General features: G+C 36.7%; 1 protein-coding gene across 1 annotated transcript; it reads left to right on the plus strand.

The window, feature by feature from the left end:
- Positions 1-1,834: 1,834 nt before the first annotated feature.
- On the plus strand, positions 1,835-14,946 carry gsdmeb (gasdermin Eb). The gene is made up of 10 exons (XM_082150392.1): positions 1,835-2,088; positions 2,832-3,071; positions 3,934-4,126; positions 6,215-6,383; positions 6,558-6,684; positions 6,888-7,004; positions 7,507-7,634; positions 11,549-11,720; positions 11,865-11,938; positions 14,435-14,946. The coding sequence occupies exons 2-10, from the start codon at positions 2,864-2,866 to the stop codon at positions 14,663-14,665; spliced, it is 1,419 nt and encodes a 472-aa protein (XP_082006518.1). The 5' UTR covers positions 1,835-2,088; positions 2,832-2,863; the 3' UTR covers positions 14,666-14,946.
- The last annotated feature ends 41 nt before the right edge of the window (positions 14,947-14,987 follow it).

The raw sequence follows: 14,987 nt of genomic DNA on the forward strand, positions 1-14,987 counted from the left end.
ACATTTCTATAAGGTCAAGACTATGACATGACCACTCCAAAACATTATATTTCTTCTGCTTTAAACATTCAATCTAGGCTATGGTCAATCTACTTGTGGGTTTAGGGTGACAGTCTTTGTACTGAAACTCCACAGAAAGAGAGTCCTGCAGCAAGACAAACACCATGACATTTTCCTATAGAATTCTGTGGCATAATACAGAATTCAGACTAAAGCATCCGGGGCTGCGGTTGCCAAACGCATTGTTAACATAAGTAGATTTATTTAACATACGTAGACTAATTGTTTACCCATTGGTTTCTACTGTCAGACTTATGATGCATTTGAGAATCACAGCCCAGGTCCAGAAGTATCAAAGTGGCTTGAGTGGCATTTTGAGTGAGGTTCCTAATTTTGAATGCAGTTTTTTTTTTTTTTTGAGTGAGGTTCCTATTTTAGTCTAGTCATTTTAAGCCAAAATGGGGGTCAACCTAGGACAAATTGCAACAGAAGCAAACTCAACTGATTTTGTATCCTTTGTATCCCATTCGGGGAAAGTTTCGAAAAAGACCTAAATTGCCTATTCATTATTTTTCTCATGTGAATAGGCTAACATTTCTAACCTTTAGATATCACCATGAAAATTACTGAGTTGATTACTTGCATTAAGACAAACAAAAAATTTATTAAAAGTTTTTTTAAATGTTTTGGTAACATGAGCAAACGGTGCATAATAATGTATGCGCTAATTTGCATAAATAACACACCATATCTAAACATTGGATATAGCCAGGTGAAAATGTATTGTAGAATCTTACAGTAAAAGACTATAGAGGCAAACAAATGTCACCATAAGGGTTAGAGATTCAGTCATTCTTTCAAGCTCCATTTAACTGTCAATCAACTGTCACTAAGCTGTCACTCAGGTAAGAAAGATTTCCTTTGTTTCTCCTACATGGATTATTCAACCTACATTAATAAAACATACCTGGTGATCTACTACAATTTATTGGGAACATCTGGATGTGTGTTGAGCTGTGGTACGACTATTATTGGTGAAATAATCTCTGCAATAATAATGAATAAAGGCTGGTTTAAAGTACTTCTTCCTGCCTCTATGTATTAATGCTCATGGGTAGCCTAAATGGGTTCCATTCAGACCTTAACATTAAGTATTTTACTGTTATATGTCAACAAGATTCAAAAAGACATTTTCACCTATAGCTATACCCAATGTTTAGATCTGTTGTGGTATTTATGCAAATTAGCACATACGCAATTAGATTATGCACCGTTTGCCCATGTTAACAAACAATTTCAAAAAACTTGTAATACATTTTGTTTGTCTTGATGTAAGTTATCAACTTACAAGCAATGTTTACCCTATTCACGTGAGAAAACGAATGAATAGGCTATATTTGGGTCTTTTTTTCCTTACTCAGGACATTGAGGATACAAAATCAGTTGAGTTTGCTTCTGTTGCAGTTTGTCCTACCTTTTTTCATAAAATGACTGGACAATGATTGAATTCAGTGTTTTTCAAACAGAACACTTCTCATTTAAACCTTATATAACCAACAGTGTCTCATTGACAGTATCTCATTCCTCCAGGCTGCCCCTCCCTACTGTGAGCCACACCAGATATTAAAAACTTCCCTCTCCTTTACATAGCAGGCTAATAGATATTTAGACATCTGACAGTAATAAATAGTTAACGGCTCAACGTTTAATGGTTTTTAATTCCCAGAAAGACAATGTAGGCTACTTGTTTTCACAACCTGCTATATGATAATGCTAGATTTAATTACATAAAATTTTTTATTACATGAAATCAACTCAAAGGAAAGGATTTCGGTGATAACTTTTGAGCACTTAGAACTTGCATGTTGTTTACAAGTACACCCTCTCTCAAGAGATAAAAAGTCCGCTCTTTGATTGACACACTGTGCAGCGAATGAAATCATCCTTTTCTGGGAGTGAGCCAATGAAATACGTGTAGGCGGGGCTGAGGAAACAGTAGGCGTGAGTAAATCTGATGACTCGCTGGGCTTTTGTTTGTTGACTGTCTTGTCTTCTCTTCAGCCACACACGCGAAAAGAGCAGACGACGGTAAGCGCGGGACCAGTATTTACAAGTTTTCTGTTGTCTGCAAAGTTGTATTAGTTACTATTAATTTAGTGCGCTTTTGTCCGAATTGCTAATGTTATGAAGATTGATATGTAACGTTACCCTTGGCTTTTCCCTTCTTTAGTGTCAGTTTCAATGTAAGACTAAATTATGTATAGGTATGAGTTTGCTGCTGGTAACTACGGAACTAGACATCATAATTTTGTTGTCGCTCCGTAAATGCAGTGAGTTATTAGAATAAGTGTGTCATAGTCAACATGCCTGTTACGTATTTATTACTGCTACAACTTCAGCTAGACCAGTGTTCATGGTGCAGAGATGGCATGGTGATAATAGGCTACCACGGTTCTGAATGATTTATTATAAATATTCCTTTACACTTTATTTTAAGGTGTCCTTGTTATAACAATGAAATACTGATATTTAGTATGGGTTAACAAGTAATGGGTTAGTATGGGTAGTTGCTTATTATGCATCATTTACTGTTATTACTGGAGTAAGTACATGATGTAACGTGTAAGAAGTACAGTGTACCAAATAATCATGTGCCATGGTATTTACATTGTATTTACAAGGTGCTTCAAATAATTCCTTGGCATTGTCATGGTAGGCTACATGTCTAGAATAGATAACCATGATACTTATTTTTATTTTTAGTAATGCACACTGGTTGGAGTAATACTTTGAAATGAAATACACTTATGGCAGTTTTGTGCTTTTTCCAGCTGACCCTCAAAAACTCCTGTCAGCATTAAAGATGTTTGCAAAAGCCACTAAGAACGTGCTCTCTGAGATTGACACTGAAGGTTCCCTGATCCCACTGTCCCGTCTGAATGACTCGGACGGTCTGGTTCCTCTGGCCCTGGTCATCAAGCGTAATCGCTACTGGTTTTGGCAGCAGCCCAAGTACCTGATATTAGACTTCAAACTAAATGATGTTCTTGTTGGAGATCCAATAAATCCAGGTACAGAGCAACTTTTCTGTCACTCTTTACTGAAATGGTCTATGAAAGTTTTAATTGATCATTAATCCATCACTTTTTTGAAAGGCTAAACACAATGTAATGTTTTTGGATACTTAACTGCATGTTAATTGCAATTAAATGAAAATGTATTTATTTAAATTTATATTGAATGCATTTATCTAAAATTTTGACCCACTTAAGTACATCTTTATATGTAATTTCATAATTATCTTTCCTTTGAACTATGGATTTATGGTTAGATAAATAAATTATAAATGTAATTTCTATTGAAACTTTTATGTAATATATTTCAATATATATGTAATTACACATTTGTAATGATGAAGTTGCAATTTGAATACTACACTATTGAATACTACACTACAGTTACAATTATAATCAAGTACTTTACACATGCTTTAGTATGATAGTCAACATATCAAAATAAGTTTACTTCTTCAAAGCATGACAAAAGATTATAAAATGTTCTTTAAAGTAAAGTTTTAATTTGACTATTACAAAATGCACTTTTAAAAGTGTGTGTTTAGAAACATAACCATGAAAGTATACTCTCTTTAAGTACACTGGCCTTAAACTTTTTCTTTTATTAATATTATATAATGTGCATGTACACTTTTTATACTTTTATAATTGGAAGTACTCTACAAGTGCACATTTATTAGAATTAAGTGCATTTCTTTTTCTCAAGGGACTGTATTATCATGAACACATCCAGCTTTTTGTTCTCTGTAAATGGTTCCCAAAAATTATGTTTACAACCAGTGTTGGTTGATGATGTTGTTTTTAACAAGGTATTATATGTGTGGGAGAACTGATGCAACATTGTTATCTTTGTCCACAGTTGTGGTTGAAACAGACTTTTTGTCGTATAATGGCAAGGTTGTGGATAACAAAAGTGGAAGTGCTGCAGCGGATCTTGGGCCGGGGAGCATTAATATAGGGGGGACTGGCTCCAGCAAACTTCAGTCATCGTTTGGAAACCTAAAGAAACAGGAACTGGATGTCCAGAAGCTCTTACAGGATTCCAAATCTAGGTGAGTGACTGACCACTTTTTAGAGCCAGTCTTCTCAAGCTTGGTCAGATAAGGGAGTGTTGTGATGTGGAATGTGGTTTACCAGCGTATTACAAGTGAATCTCACCCATAGTGACAGTTATGGGCACTGGTGAATGAAAAAAGGGGAAATTAAAGTGCATGTTGTTTGGGTTGTAAAATTCTTGTTTTATTTCTAATGATTTGTCTGTGAAGTTCTCCTTTCCCGTTTTAGTATCCTCTTGATCACAAACTGAGATTTCGGCTGTATTGTAGGTCTCTAAAAACGTTGCTTTGCTTTTTGTTTTGTTATATCACATAAGGCAGTTATAGGACTTTTCACACTGCGCTTAACCTTGGGTAGGGCTGCCCCCGACTAAAGTTTTTTTCTAGTCGACTAGTAGTCGTTCATTTAAGCGAATAGTCGAATAATAACACATTTATGATATGTGTAATAGGTGTAATGTAACATTGCGAACTTGTTCTACATTACAGAGAAATTCTAAACCATAATATTGAGCATTTAAAATATAAATTAGCGCTCAAGTGCATGATAATGAATGTGTTGAAAAAACAACAAGGAGACTTACTGAACATTTTCTAATTTTATTGGTAAACTAATATTTTCTTGAGTCCTTGTCTGCTGCATTACATAATCGTAGAATATTTGTTAGATATAGATATATAGATAATCGATATTTCAAGCTTTCTATAGACATACTGTATCTGCGAGGCAAGTATCTGCTTGTATGAGTATGTGTTTCTGTTCATATTTGTGACATGCTTCATTAAAGAAATTGACGCAGAGAGATAGAGACGCAGAAAGCGCATCCTGTTTTTCTTTATTTTACAAAAGCAAGAGTTTTGTTGTTGTGAGTGTACACAAATAAAAGTAGAAAGTAGTTAGAAAGTATGTATTACTCTTATCTGTATGACCAAAAATGACTATTTTAAGTTATTTTCGCTGTGTGATCTCTGCATGGACACTTGGACATTCGCCAAATAATAGCGCACATTTATCTAGGTTAACATTAGAGTGAGCAGCCATGTAAAGTGGCCAACCTAACCCTGGGTCATCATCATGCAAACCCCTGCTTTTAACCCTGGGTCAGGGATGGGCAACTTCACTGTCCTGCAGAGTTTAGCTGCAATTTTCATCAAACACCTGAAAAAGCAAATAAATGTCTTTACTAGAAAGCTACAGGCAGGTGAGTTTTTATCAGGGTTGGAGCTTTTGAAAAAAAGATGTAGGCATTTTTTCAGTTGTAAAATGTGTAAAATGACATTAATATATGGAATCACTTTACACATGTGACATGCATTTTTTTATAGTAACAGTAAATTATGCATAATTACAAACAAATCGTAAGAAAAATGTTAATGGTTATACCACTTAACATTCAAAGTCATTGAAACTTTTTTTCAAAGACGTGTGGAACAAACATGATTTACAAAGATTACATTTCTGTGTGTATGTCTAAACCATACGGCAAAAAAAAGATGGACAGAACATATCCGCGTCGTTCGAAGCCGGGTTCTGCGCAGTAGTGATCGTGAGGTGGAGATGTGGTGTCAAGGTCCCAATCCCGCAGAATCAATCGCAAGCACAGGTGTCAATCATGACATTAAACCCAGTTTTTATAGCAACAAATAAAAAAATAAAAAACCTATTGGAAAAATGAACATTTGAACATATGTCTGCGTGATAACTAGCCTACCTAAAATGACAGAAACCAATTGGATTTTTTTTTGCTCGCACTCCATTTGATTACATGGAGCGGGTGGGGTTTATGACCTATACTGCAACCAGCCACCAGAGGGCGATCAAAATGCTTTGGCTTTGCTTTTCAGGATTTGTGCGGCACACTTTGTCTAAACTATCTTATAGAAAAAAGTGTCGGTTTTTCGTTGTATTCAAAGCCTTATTTGTCATTGATCGCACTCTGATGATAACCTTATTCGAAGTTTTATCGATTAAGTTATCGACAATTAATCGGTCGACAATTATTCATTAGCATCCCTATTGTGGACCAAAAAAAAAACAGACACGTGACAAACCTGTCACACTAAAAATCTGTGCTGTGGTTGTAGAGTTCTGGACCTGCAGCACTCTCTGATCCAGCAGACACGGGACACGCAGAGGGAGGTGTTGACGGTAGTGAAGGAACGAATCTTCACCACCCAGCCCTGCACTGTCACTGAAGAGGTTCAGGAGGGTGGTACCTGCACTGGAATGTTGGGGTTTAATAAGACAATAAAGGTTGGCCTTTCTTCTTTTGTGAATATATCACACATCCCTCTCTTTTCTATTGACATAACCATGGGTGTGTCATCATCATCAAGTAACTACGTTCCAGAGTAGGCATGTCCAGTCCTGATGTCTCCTCTTCTCCTAATACAGACTGTCCTGTCTTTTTCTCTTGTTTCTCCACAGGTGTCAGTCAATGATAAAGGGAAGTCTTTTGTTGAGTATGACACTAATGTGTCTATCAACATCCCCCCTAAAACCACTATTGCTTACAGCGTGATTGAACTAGAGGTTGCTCACACTGGACACTACGGTATTGATTGCTCTGTTGTATCATTCTATAGTAGCTCATTGGAAGTTTTGTACCAATTACTGCGTTTGCTTAAACCAGATTTACTTTTAACAAGTCAAGTGGCAACGGTACCAAAATTGTTTTTGTACAAAACATTATGGGAATAGTAATTCTGGTGTGTCAAACAAGCAGTAATATGATTGTACCATTGACTATTTTGTCAGGACTGTGTCTGCTGCCAAATGTAAAAGGAGGTTTTGAAGTTGACGGGCTAGTGAAGGTGAAGCAAGCTAACTCAGTCAGTGCTGCACCAGGGAAAACAACCAGCAAACTGCTGAAAGGTAACCGCACAGTTTAATGAGTTGTCATTTTTTTTGACAAACAAAATACCTTCTTTTATCTAAGCATAATTATTCAGAGACTACTATAAGTAAGCCTCTTTTTTTAAAGCTAATATCCCTGAAAAGTGTGAACATTATGGCTCTATGGCGCAATCAAAACATTAATTTTTGATTGCGCATTATGACTAGCCTTACGCAGCAACATTGGCTCAACCAAAGGTGTGATCTTGGGGCGGGACTGTCTGTTTTTGAGACCTGCAGGGATGATGTATTTTTGTAGGCCAAACCTGGAACCGAGTTAGCGTCAATCCTGCAGTACTCTATTTAGGCACATCACCTTTAAAGAGTTTGTTTGTTTTTATTACAAATTGGTTCTATCTTGCCCTAATGGAGTTTGAGCATGGAGTTGGTGATTACTGTAGAGTATAATGTTTTAATGAGTTAATGTTTAATTAAAAGCTTTTTTAATCATTTATACAGCCCCCTTTTTCTCTCTCTTTAGATCTTGAAGGACTCCAAGAGCAGTTTACGGTTCTCTCTAAACTCCCATCCAACACACGCTGCTCATTATTCCAGCAGATCTCTGTGCTCCTGCAGAACAGTGTAGCCATCAGCTTGCTGGAGGACGCTGTAAGTGAGCCGGGAATCTTACTTCAGATTGTTATTCCATAGATCTGTACATTCACCAGTTACTTTATTAGGTACACCTTGCTAGTACCGGTACTGCCTTAATTCTTCGTGGCATAGATTTAAAAAGGTGCTGGAAACATTCCTCAGAGATTTTGGCCTTTATTGACATGAAACATGATAGCATCATGCTGTCACTGCAGATTTGTCGGCTGCACATCTCTATGATGTGAATCTCCAGTTCCGGCACATCCCAAAGGTGCTCTATTGGAGATCTATTGAGATCTGGTGACTGTGGAGGCCATTTGAGTATAGTGAACTTATTGTCATCTTCAACAAACCAGTTTGAGTTGATTTGAGCTTTGTAACATGGCGTGTTATCCAGCTGGGAGTAGCCATCAAAAGATGGTTACACTGGTCATAAAGGGATGGACATAGTCAACAACAAATCTGAGGTAGGCTGTGGTGTTTAAACGATGCTCGATTGGTACTAACAGGCCCAAAGAAAATATTCCCCACACCATTACACCAGTGTTGTTTTCGTCAACGATGACGATAACGAAATTATTTCGTTGACGCACCTTTTTTTTATGACGATAACGCGACGATGACTAGCTAAAAATGGCTCTAAGGTGACTAAAATATGACGAGACGTTTTCGAGTTTTCGTTGACGAGACGAGACGGAACGAAAATGATTATAAGTCTGACGTTCAATTAGGGTTGCCAACCGAGAAAAAAAAACCGACGGTGCGGTAGATACTAATTTCTCCCCCTGTTTGTCTATGATCAGCGTAGCGTTTTTAACATCTTGGAACATCATCAGAGAATGCCTTTTTAATTGGTCGTTTCGCATTGTGAGTCACGTATCGTAGCAACGATGACGACAAGTGACAACAGCGGGAAATGTAAAAATGACTACCTCGCTCCGAGCAGCCGGCCGCCGGCGAGAAAGAAAAGAGCACAGAAATGTAAAATTGAATGGTAAAATGACTACCCGTAGCTGGAATGCGTGAGGGACAATGAATACAAGGCCAATTGTACCATATGCCGTCGCGTTTTTTCTGTTTGTCACGGCGGAGTGTGTGATATTAAGCAGCACGCATCAGGAGATAATCTAATAATTCTATTGAATAAGTTCGCACACAAGGCTACAGAAAACTGTTGTGTTTATTTTTCTTCAAATGCAGTCTAAGCCGGTGAGTTTTGAATGTTATATGTTGTATTTGTTTAAGTTAAAAATAAAACGTATTATAAACTAAACAAATCCATGGTTCATTGTTGGCAAAATTATCATGATAGCCTTTATATTTCACATCTATGTGGTTCAGTCTTGTATATTAGGCCTACTTTGCTATTCTATAAATATATAGGCCTAATAAGTTGTATTATAATATGCTATAAGGTATGAAATATATTGATCTAAATGTATCAATTAGTTTCCACAATATTCACCAGAAGTCATCATTAAGGGGTTATTTAAAAAAAAAAAAATGTTATGAATTGCAACACTTGCTACAACCTGTCAAACCTAAGCCCATGTCCAATACTTTTTAACCTAAATTATTTTTTTAAAGACTAAGTTACTTTTTTTTTTTTTTTTTACTAAAATTGACTAAAACTTGACTAAAACCTTTTTGCGTTTTCGTCGACTAAAACTTGACTAAAACTATCAAGTTTATAAGTGACTAAAATGTGACTAAAACTAAAAAGCATTTTCGTCCAAAAGACTAAGACTAAAACTAAAAGGGCTGACAAAAACAACACTGCATTACACCACCAGCCCAAACCGTTGATACAAGGCAGGATTTTACACCAAATTTTGACCCTACCATCTGAATGTCACAGCACAAATCAATGACTCATCAGACCAGGCTTTGTCCAATTCTGATGAGTCAATTTTGTCCAATTTTAGTGAGCCCGTGTGAATTGTAGCCTCAGTTTCCTATTCTTAGCTGACAGGAGTGGAACACTGTGTGTGTTCTGCTGCTGTCCATCTGCTTCCAGGTGCGTTCAGAGATACTCTTCAGCAGACCTCTGTTGTAACAAGTGTTTCTTTAAAGGACAAGTTCGGTATTTTACACTTAAAGCCCTGTTTACAGATCGTATCTGATGAAATAGAACGGTTAAGATTAAAATTTGGACACATGCTCCCGTCCCGAGAATTTGAGGTTTATTTCGCTTTTGTGGACCTATTTTGCCAAACGCGTCACACCCGTGATTCTTCCGTTGAGAGCTTGAATAATAGACACTCCAGCCCAGTTGGTGGCGATAATGCACCTTTGCCAATTGCAAGCAAACCACGGGCATTTCATTGAATACACAGAAGAAGCAGAAGAAGAAGCGGCGGAGTAATACCATAAAGGTGCTGCGGTCTCACAGTCCCCACACCATTCCTATACAAGTCAATGGAGTTTACATTTATTTACATTTATTCATTTAGCTGACGCTTTTATCCAAAGCGACTTACAATTGCTAATTATGTCAGAGGTCGCACGCCTCTGGAGCAACTAGGGGTTAAGTGTCTTGCTCAGGGACACATTGGTGTCTCACAGTGGATTCGAACCCGGGTCTCTCACACCAAAGGCATGTGTCTTATCCATTGCGCCACCACCACCCCTAGGAATTGGACAAAAACTACGATAAAACCTGTTGGAATGCATCTTTTTCAGCGATTTTTGATGGAACATATCAGTGAACACCCCCTGACCACTCGGTGAGTTTCACGTCTTTGTAAACTAAAGTTTAATGTGTTTTTAGGGCGGAATCTTCCAGTGCATATAGACAACCATTGTGGGGGTGGGGGGGGTGAAGCGAAATAAACCTAAAATTGTCGGGACAGCAGCATGTGTCCAAATTTTAATCTTAACCGTTCTATTTCATCAGATACGATCTGTAAACAGGGCTTTAAGTGTAAAATACCGAACTTGTCCTTTAAGTTACTGTTGCCTTTCAACTCGAACCAGTCGATCCATTCTGCTCTGACATCAAGATATTTTCATCCACAGAACTGCCGCTCACTGGATATTTTCTCTTTTGTGGCTGATCTCTGTAATACCTAGAGATGGTTGTGCATGAAAATCTCAGTAGATCATCAGTTTCTAAAAAACTCAGACCAGCCCGTCTGGCACCAACAATCATGTCAACTATGGTCGCAAGTTCTGTCGTTACCATAGTTGGCTAACAATGCTTTTAGGAAATGCATGCCTAAATGCATTGAGTTGTTGCCATGTGATTGGCCAATTAGATATTTGCATTAACGAGCAGTTTTTAAGGTGTACCTAATAAAGTGGCAGGTGAGTGTATGGCTGCGTTGAAAATCGCATACTCTCTTGAGTAGGTACTTATTTTGAATAAGTAGTTATTTTTTTAGCGGTCATGAAGTATGTTCTATATAGTATGAATGTGTGTAGTATGAATGTAATCCGGACATACTATATTTGCTATGCTGTTATTATCATGTGACCTACCGCCGTCAGTTGTGTCGCTTCACTGCCATTCACAAATCCTCTCCCTTGTCCTCATGGGATAGTAAAGTGTCCATCATATGCACACTTCAGAAACTTGCTGGAACTAGTAGGTCATCTGGCTACTTTTTGCCTACTCTTTTATGAATACTGTGAATTCGGACATACTTATTTTGTCACGTTGTTACACTGTTTTCACCTACTATATAGTAGGGAAGTATGCGATTTCGATTGCAGCCTATATCTTTTTATAGATTTGTCAAGAATAAAAAACTAGAAATTGAAGATAGATGGAGATCTTTACAGTCACTTTTGACCAATTTAATACATCCTTGCTGAATAAAAGTATTAATTATTTCTAAAAAACAAAAGGTCTTTTGAATGGTGATGTATAGTAATAATAGAGAAGACCCAATGTTGGACATCTTTGGTCTTGTTTGTCCTTCTCTCAGCTAGAGGACCTGTGTAATGGGACACAGCCTGACCTCAGTGCGTTGGATGAAGTTCCTGCTCTTACTGCCACACTGAAGCTTGTACAGAAGACTGCTGGTTCAAAATCCTCTGGAAGGCAGACGAAACCCAGCGCTCTTACTGCCACCCATCTGCTCTTCAGCTCCTTAGATGGTGAGTTGGATGAAGTCTGGGATTATTATCTGGTCATAATAAGTTTACTTGACATGCATTTTTGTCAGCAACAAGGCCATAATGATTGTCAGAAACCCGTTGTCAAATTGACCTTTGTTCTCATAAACACATGTTTCCATGTAGAGATGACTGACTCTGCCCTGTTTGAGCTCAAATCCTGCTGCAGTTACGCAACCCTGCAAGCTCTGCTCCATCTTGTAAGTATCTTTACTGAAATATTGTGATCACAAACAAGTATTAATACCACATGTAATAAATAGGGCATGTTCAAGAGAGGTATTCAGTCATGCGGTCCATTTATGGAGCCTCTTGCAAGGCTAATTCGCCATGGGGTCCCTCTGGAATTTCCTGTGGGCAGTTTGGATTTATGAGTGAAAAGGGTTGTGGTGAACATATTTTGAAGAGACTCACGTTGTTTTGCAACAAATTACAGTCAAACATCAGATCTGAATTTTGAAGCATCTAAGTTGTTAAATTGCACACAAAAAAAATGACAAGAACTTGGATGTGAGGTTACATGCTTGAGTCATACAATCTCGTAGTCCTTATTTAACAACTTGTTAGTAATTTACACTACTGTTCAAACGTTTGGGGTCAGAATGATTTTTAAAATAAATTAATACTTTTATTCAACAAGGACACGTTAAATCAAAAGTGACACCCATTTTGTAATACAAATGTCTACTATTTCAAATACATGCTGTTCTTTTGAACTTTATCTATCAAAGAATACTGAAAAAAGGTTTCCACCAAAATATTAAACAGCACAACTGTGATAAGAAATGAGCACCAAATTAGCATTTTAGAATGATTTCTGAAGGATCATGTGACACTGAAGACTGCAGTAATTATGCAAAAAAAATCAGCTTTGCCATAACTGTTTTCTATTTTAATATATTATAAAATGTAATTTATTCATGTTATGACAACATTACTGTTTTTACTGTATTTGTAATCAAATAAATGCAGCCTTGGCGAGTATAACAGAATTGTTTCAAAAACATCTTATTGACCCCAAACTTTTGAATGGTGGTGTGTTGAAAGCACAAAATGTATTCATTTTAATATAGTGATGACAGCACATCAGGGTCAGAAATTAATTTGGGCTTGGGGCAAATATGTCCATGTGAAATGTGTAAATGAAGCAATAAACATTGCTCATAACATAAATCATATACACTTTAACTTTTGTCAACAATAGGACGTGCCATTTCCCGACACATTAAAACGTGTTCATGTATTCCATTAAGTCACATTAATAATAATAATTAAAATATCAAGAGCAATAATTGACGAGGATTATTGTAATAATCCACCCCTACCCTACAATTCATTGTAGGCTATTTACATTAGGCAACATAATGCAGTTGTGTAAATACACATAAATGTCATGTCAGATGCAGCTCGTGATAACTTTGCAGTGTAAAGTTGACTTTTATTGATATTTTGGGTCAAGGTCAGTGTTTATGTTAACATCCTAAACCATAAAGTGACTGTAAAAATGATGATTTAAACAACTTCACAGTTCAAATACCGGTAATACAAGTTGATACAAACAAGTTATAAACATCATAAAGATTTTTGCATTTTAAAGAAAAGGCACAAGTCAAAATGATTATATATTATTAATTTTAAATGAGATTATATATATATCTTCTTATCAATCCACAGGTTCACATTTACAACACTGTGTAATCGTAATCAGAGTAAAATGTGTGTCGATCTTCACATTTTGTCTGAACAAAAACGTCAGACACGCTTAATAAAATTGCAAATTCATTTTGACAATAGATGGCACTTATGAAACAGCAGAAATATCTATATAGAAATATCTAATAGTTTCCCCAGTTACTTCAGCAAACAAAGTAGCGCTGTGCTTCTATAATCACTACTTTATTAGGAATTACAAGGAGGTAATAATAAAAGAAAATGCAACCAAAACAGAAAGGCGACGAGTTTGCAGGTATGATATAAACACCTTGAAGTAAACAGTCATAATTCATCAACGGTAGATCAAAGCGATTGCTCATTTGGATTGTGAACTGCTCTGAAAGCATGAGTCTGTAGAATGAGCAACAGCGCCACATTTTTACTTTGAAACGTGAAGCGTTCGCATTTCATTAAATCACAACCTTTTGAAGTTAATTATCATATTAAGCCATATTGCTATTCTTGGTTTTCCATCCCTAAACGTAAGACCTCTTGAAATGATAATTAAGACTTTTCGAATACCATTTAAGATATTGCCTTATTTTGATCAAACAAAATGTAAGACTTTAAGGACCTGCGTGGACCCTGAAATCTTACTGGTAACAGTCTATAGTAGATTGATTGAAGTAATTCACTACATTGTTGTCTTTTGTCAAATACTAATGAGATACATTTAATAAAGTAATTATAAAAATGGCCCTTACCCAGGTAAAAAAGAGAAGAATTGATGCAAGTACGTTTTGTTGATAATCTTTACACAAAGCACTCCATGATATTTGTTCACATGCATTTTAAAAGTCTCAAGTTATGATAACTACAGGCCTTAATTTACTCATAAATCCAGAATCATCAGTGTTAAAACCCACAGAAAATTCCTAATCCCTTATTATTGGCTTGAACATGCCAACTATCTTCTGGCTAGTAGGAACATGTAAGAAGATCACAGAAAAGCTTCCTTTCTTTGCCTGTCCATTTCCATGCAGGTGCAAAATATGGCTCTAAATAAGAAGTCCTCCTGGAAAGATGCTGCTCTGGCTGTGTTAGCCGATGAGGAGGTTTTCAAGAGGATTACAGCACTCTTTGTCTCTTGTAATGTGACCTTGCTTAAGGAGAAGGATTCACTCGTTACAAAAATCAGCAACCCACAGGATCGCCTTCCCCTCATGCTATGCATTGCAGTCAAAGGTTTGGCATCTCTAGCGCCCCCTGTCTGACTGGAGTACAAAAGGTGCAAGCTAGTAAATTACAAGGACCAAAGGGCCTTAAAGCCTGCAGGTGGATGATCTACTCACTGGGATGAAAAAAAATGGATCCTTTAAGTGGCCTTTCAGCTTTTTTGTGGATGACATCATAGTGAAACCCATAATCAATTTGAATTTGTCTTTGAATAGGTTTATATATATATATATTTGTTGTTTTTAAAGTACTTTTGTAATATCAAGTCTTTTAAAGTGAATATCCAATACTGTGAAAAAATAAAAAATAAAAAAATAAATCACATATTTGGCCTGGTTTTGTAATTCCCTGTATCCTGTT

This window comes from Leuciscus leuciscus (genome assembly GCF_965113295.1).
Source record: "Leuciscus leuciscus genome assembly, chromosome: 20".
Lineage (NCBI taxonomy): Eukaryota > Metazoa > Chordata > Actinopteri > Cypriniformes > Leuciscidae > Leuciscus > Leuciscus leuciscus.

Coding starts and splice junctions, on each gene's coding strand:
- gsdmeb (XM_082150392.1), top strand. CDS start 2,864: ATGTTTGCAAAAGCCACTAAGAACGTGCTCTCTGAGATTGACACTGAA. Junction 4,127..6,214: donor TTACAGGATTCCAAATCTAG/GTGAGTGACTGA, acceptor CTGTGGTTGTAG/AGTTCTGGACCTGCAGCACT. Junction 7,635..11,548: donor TCAGCTTGCTGGAGGACGCT/GTAAGTGAGCCG, acceptor TCCTTCTCTCAG/CTAGAGGACCTGTGTAATGG.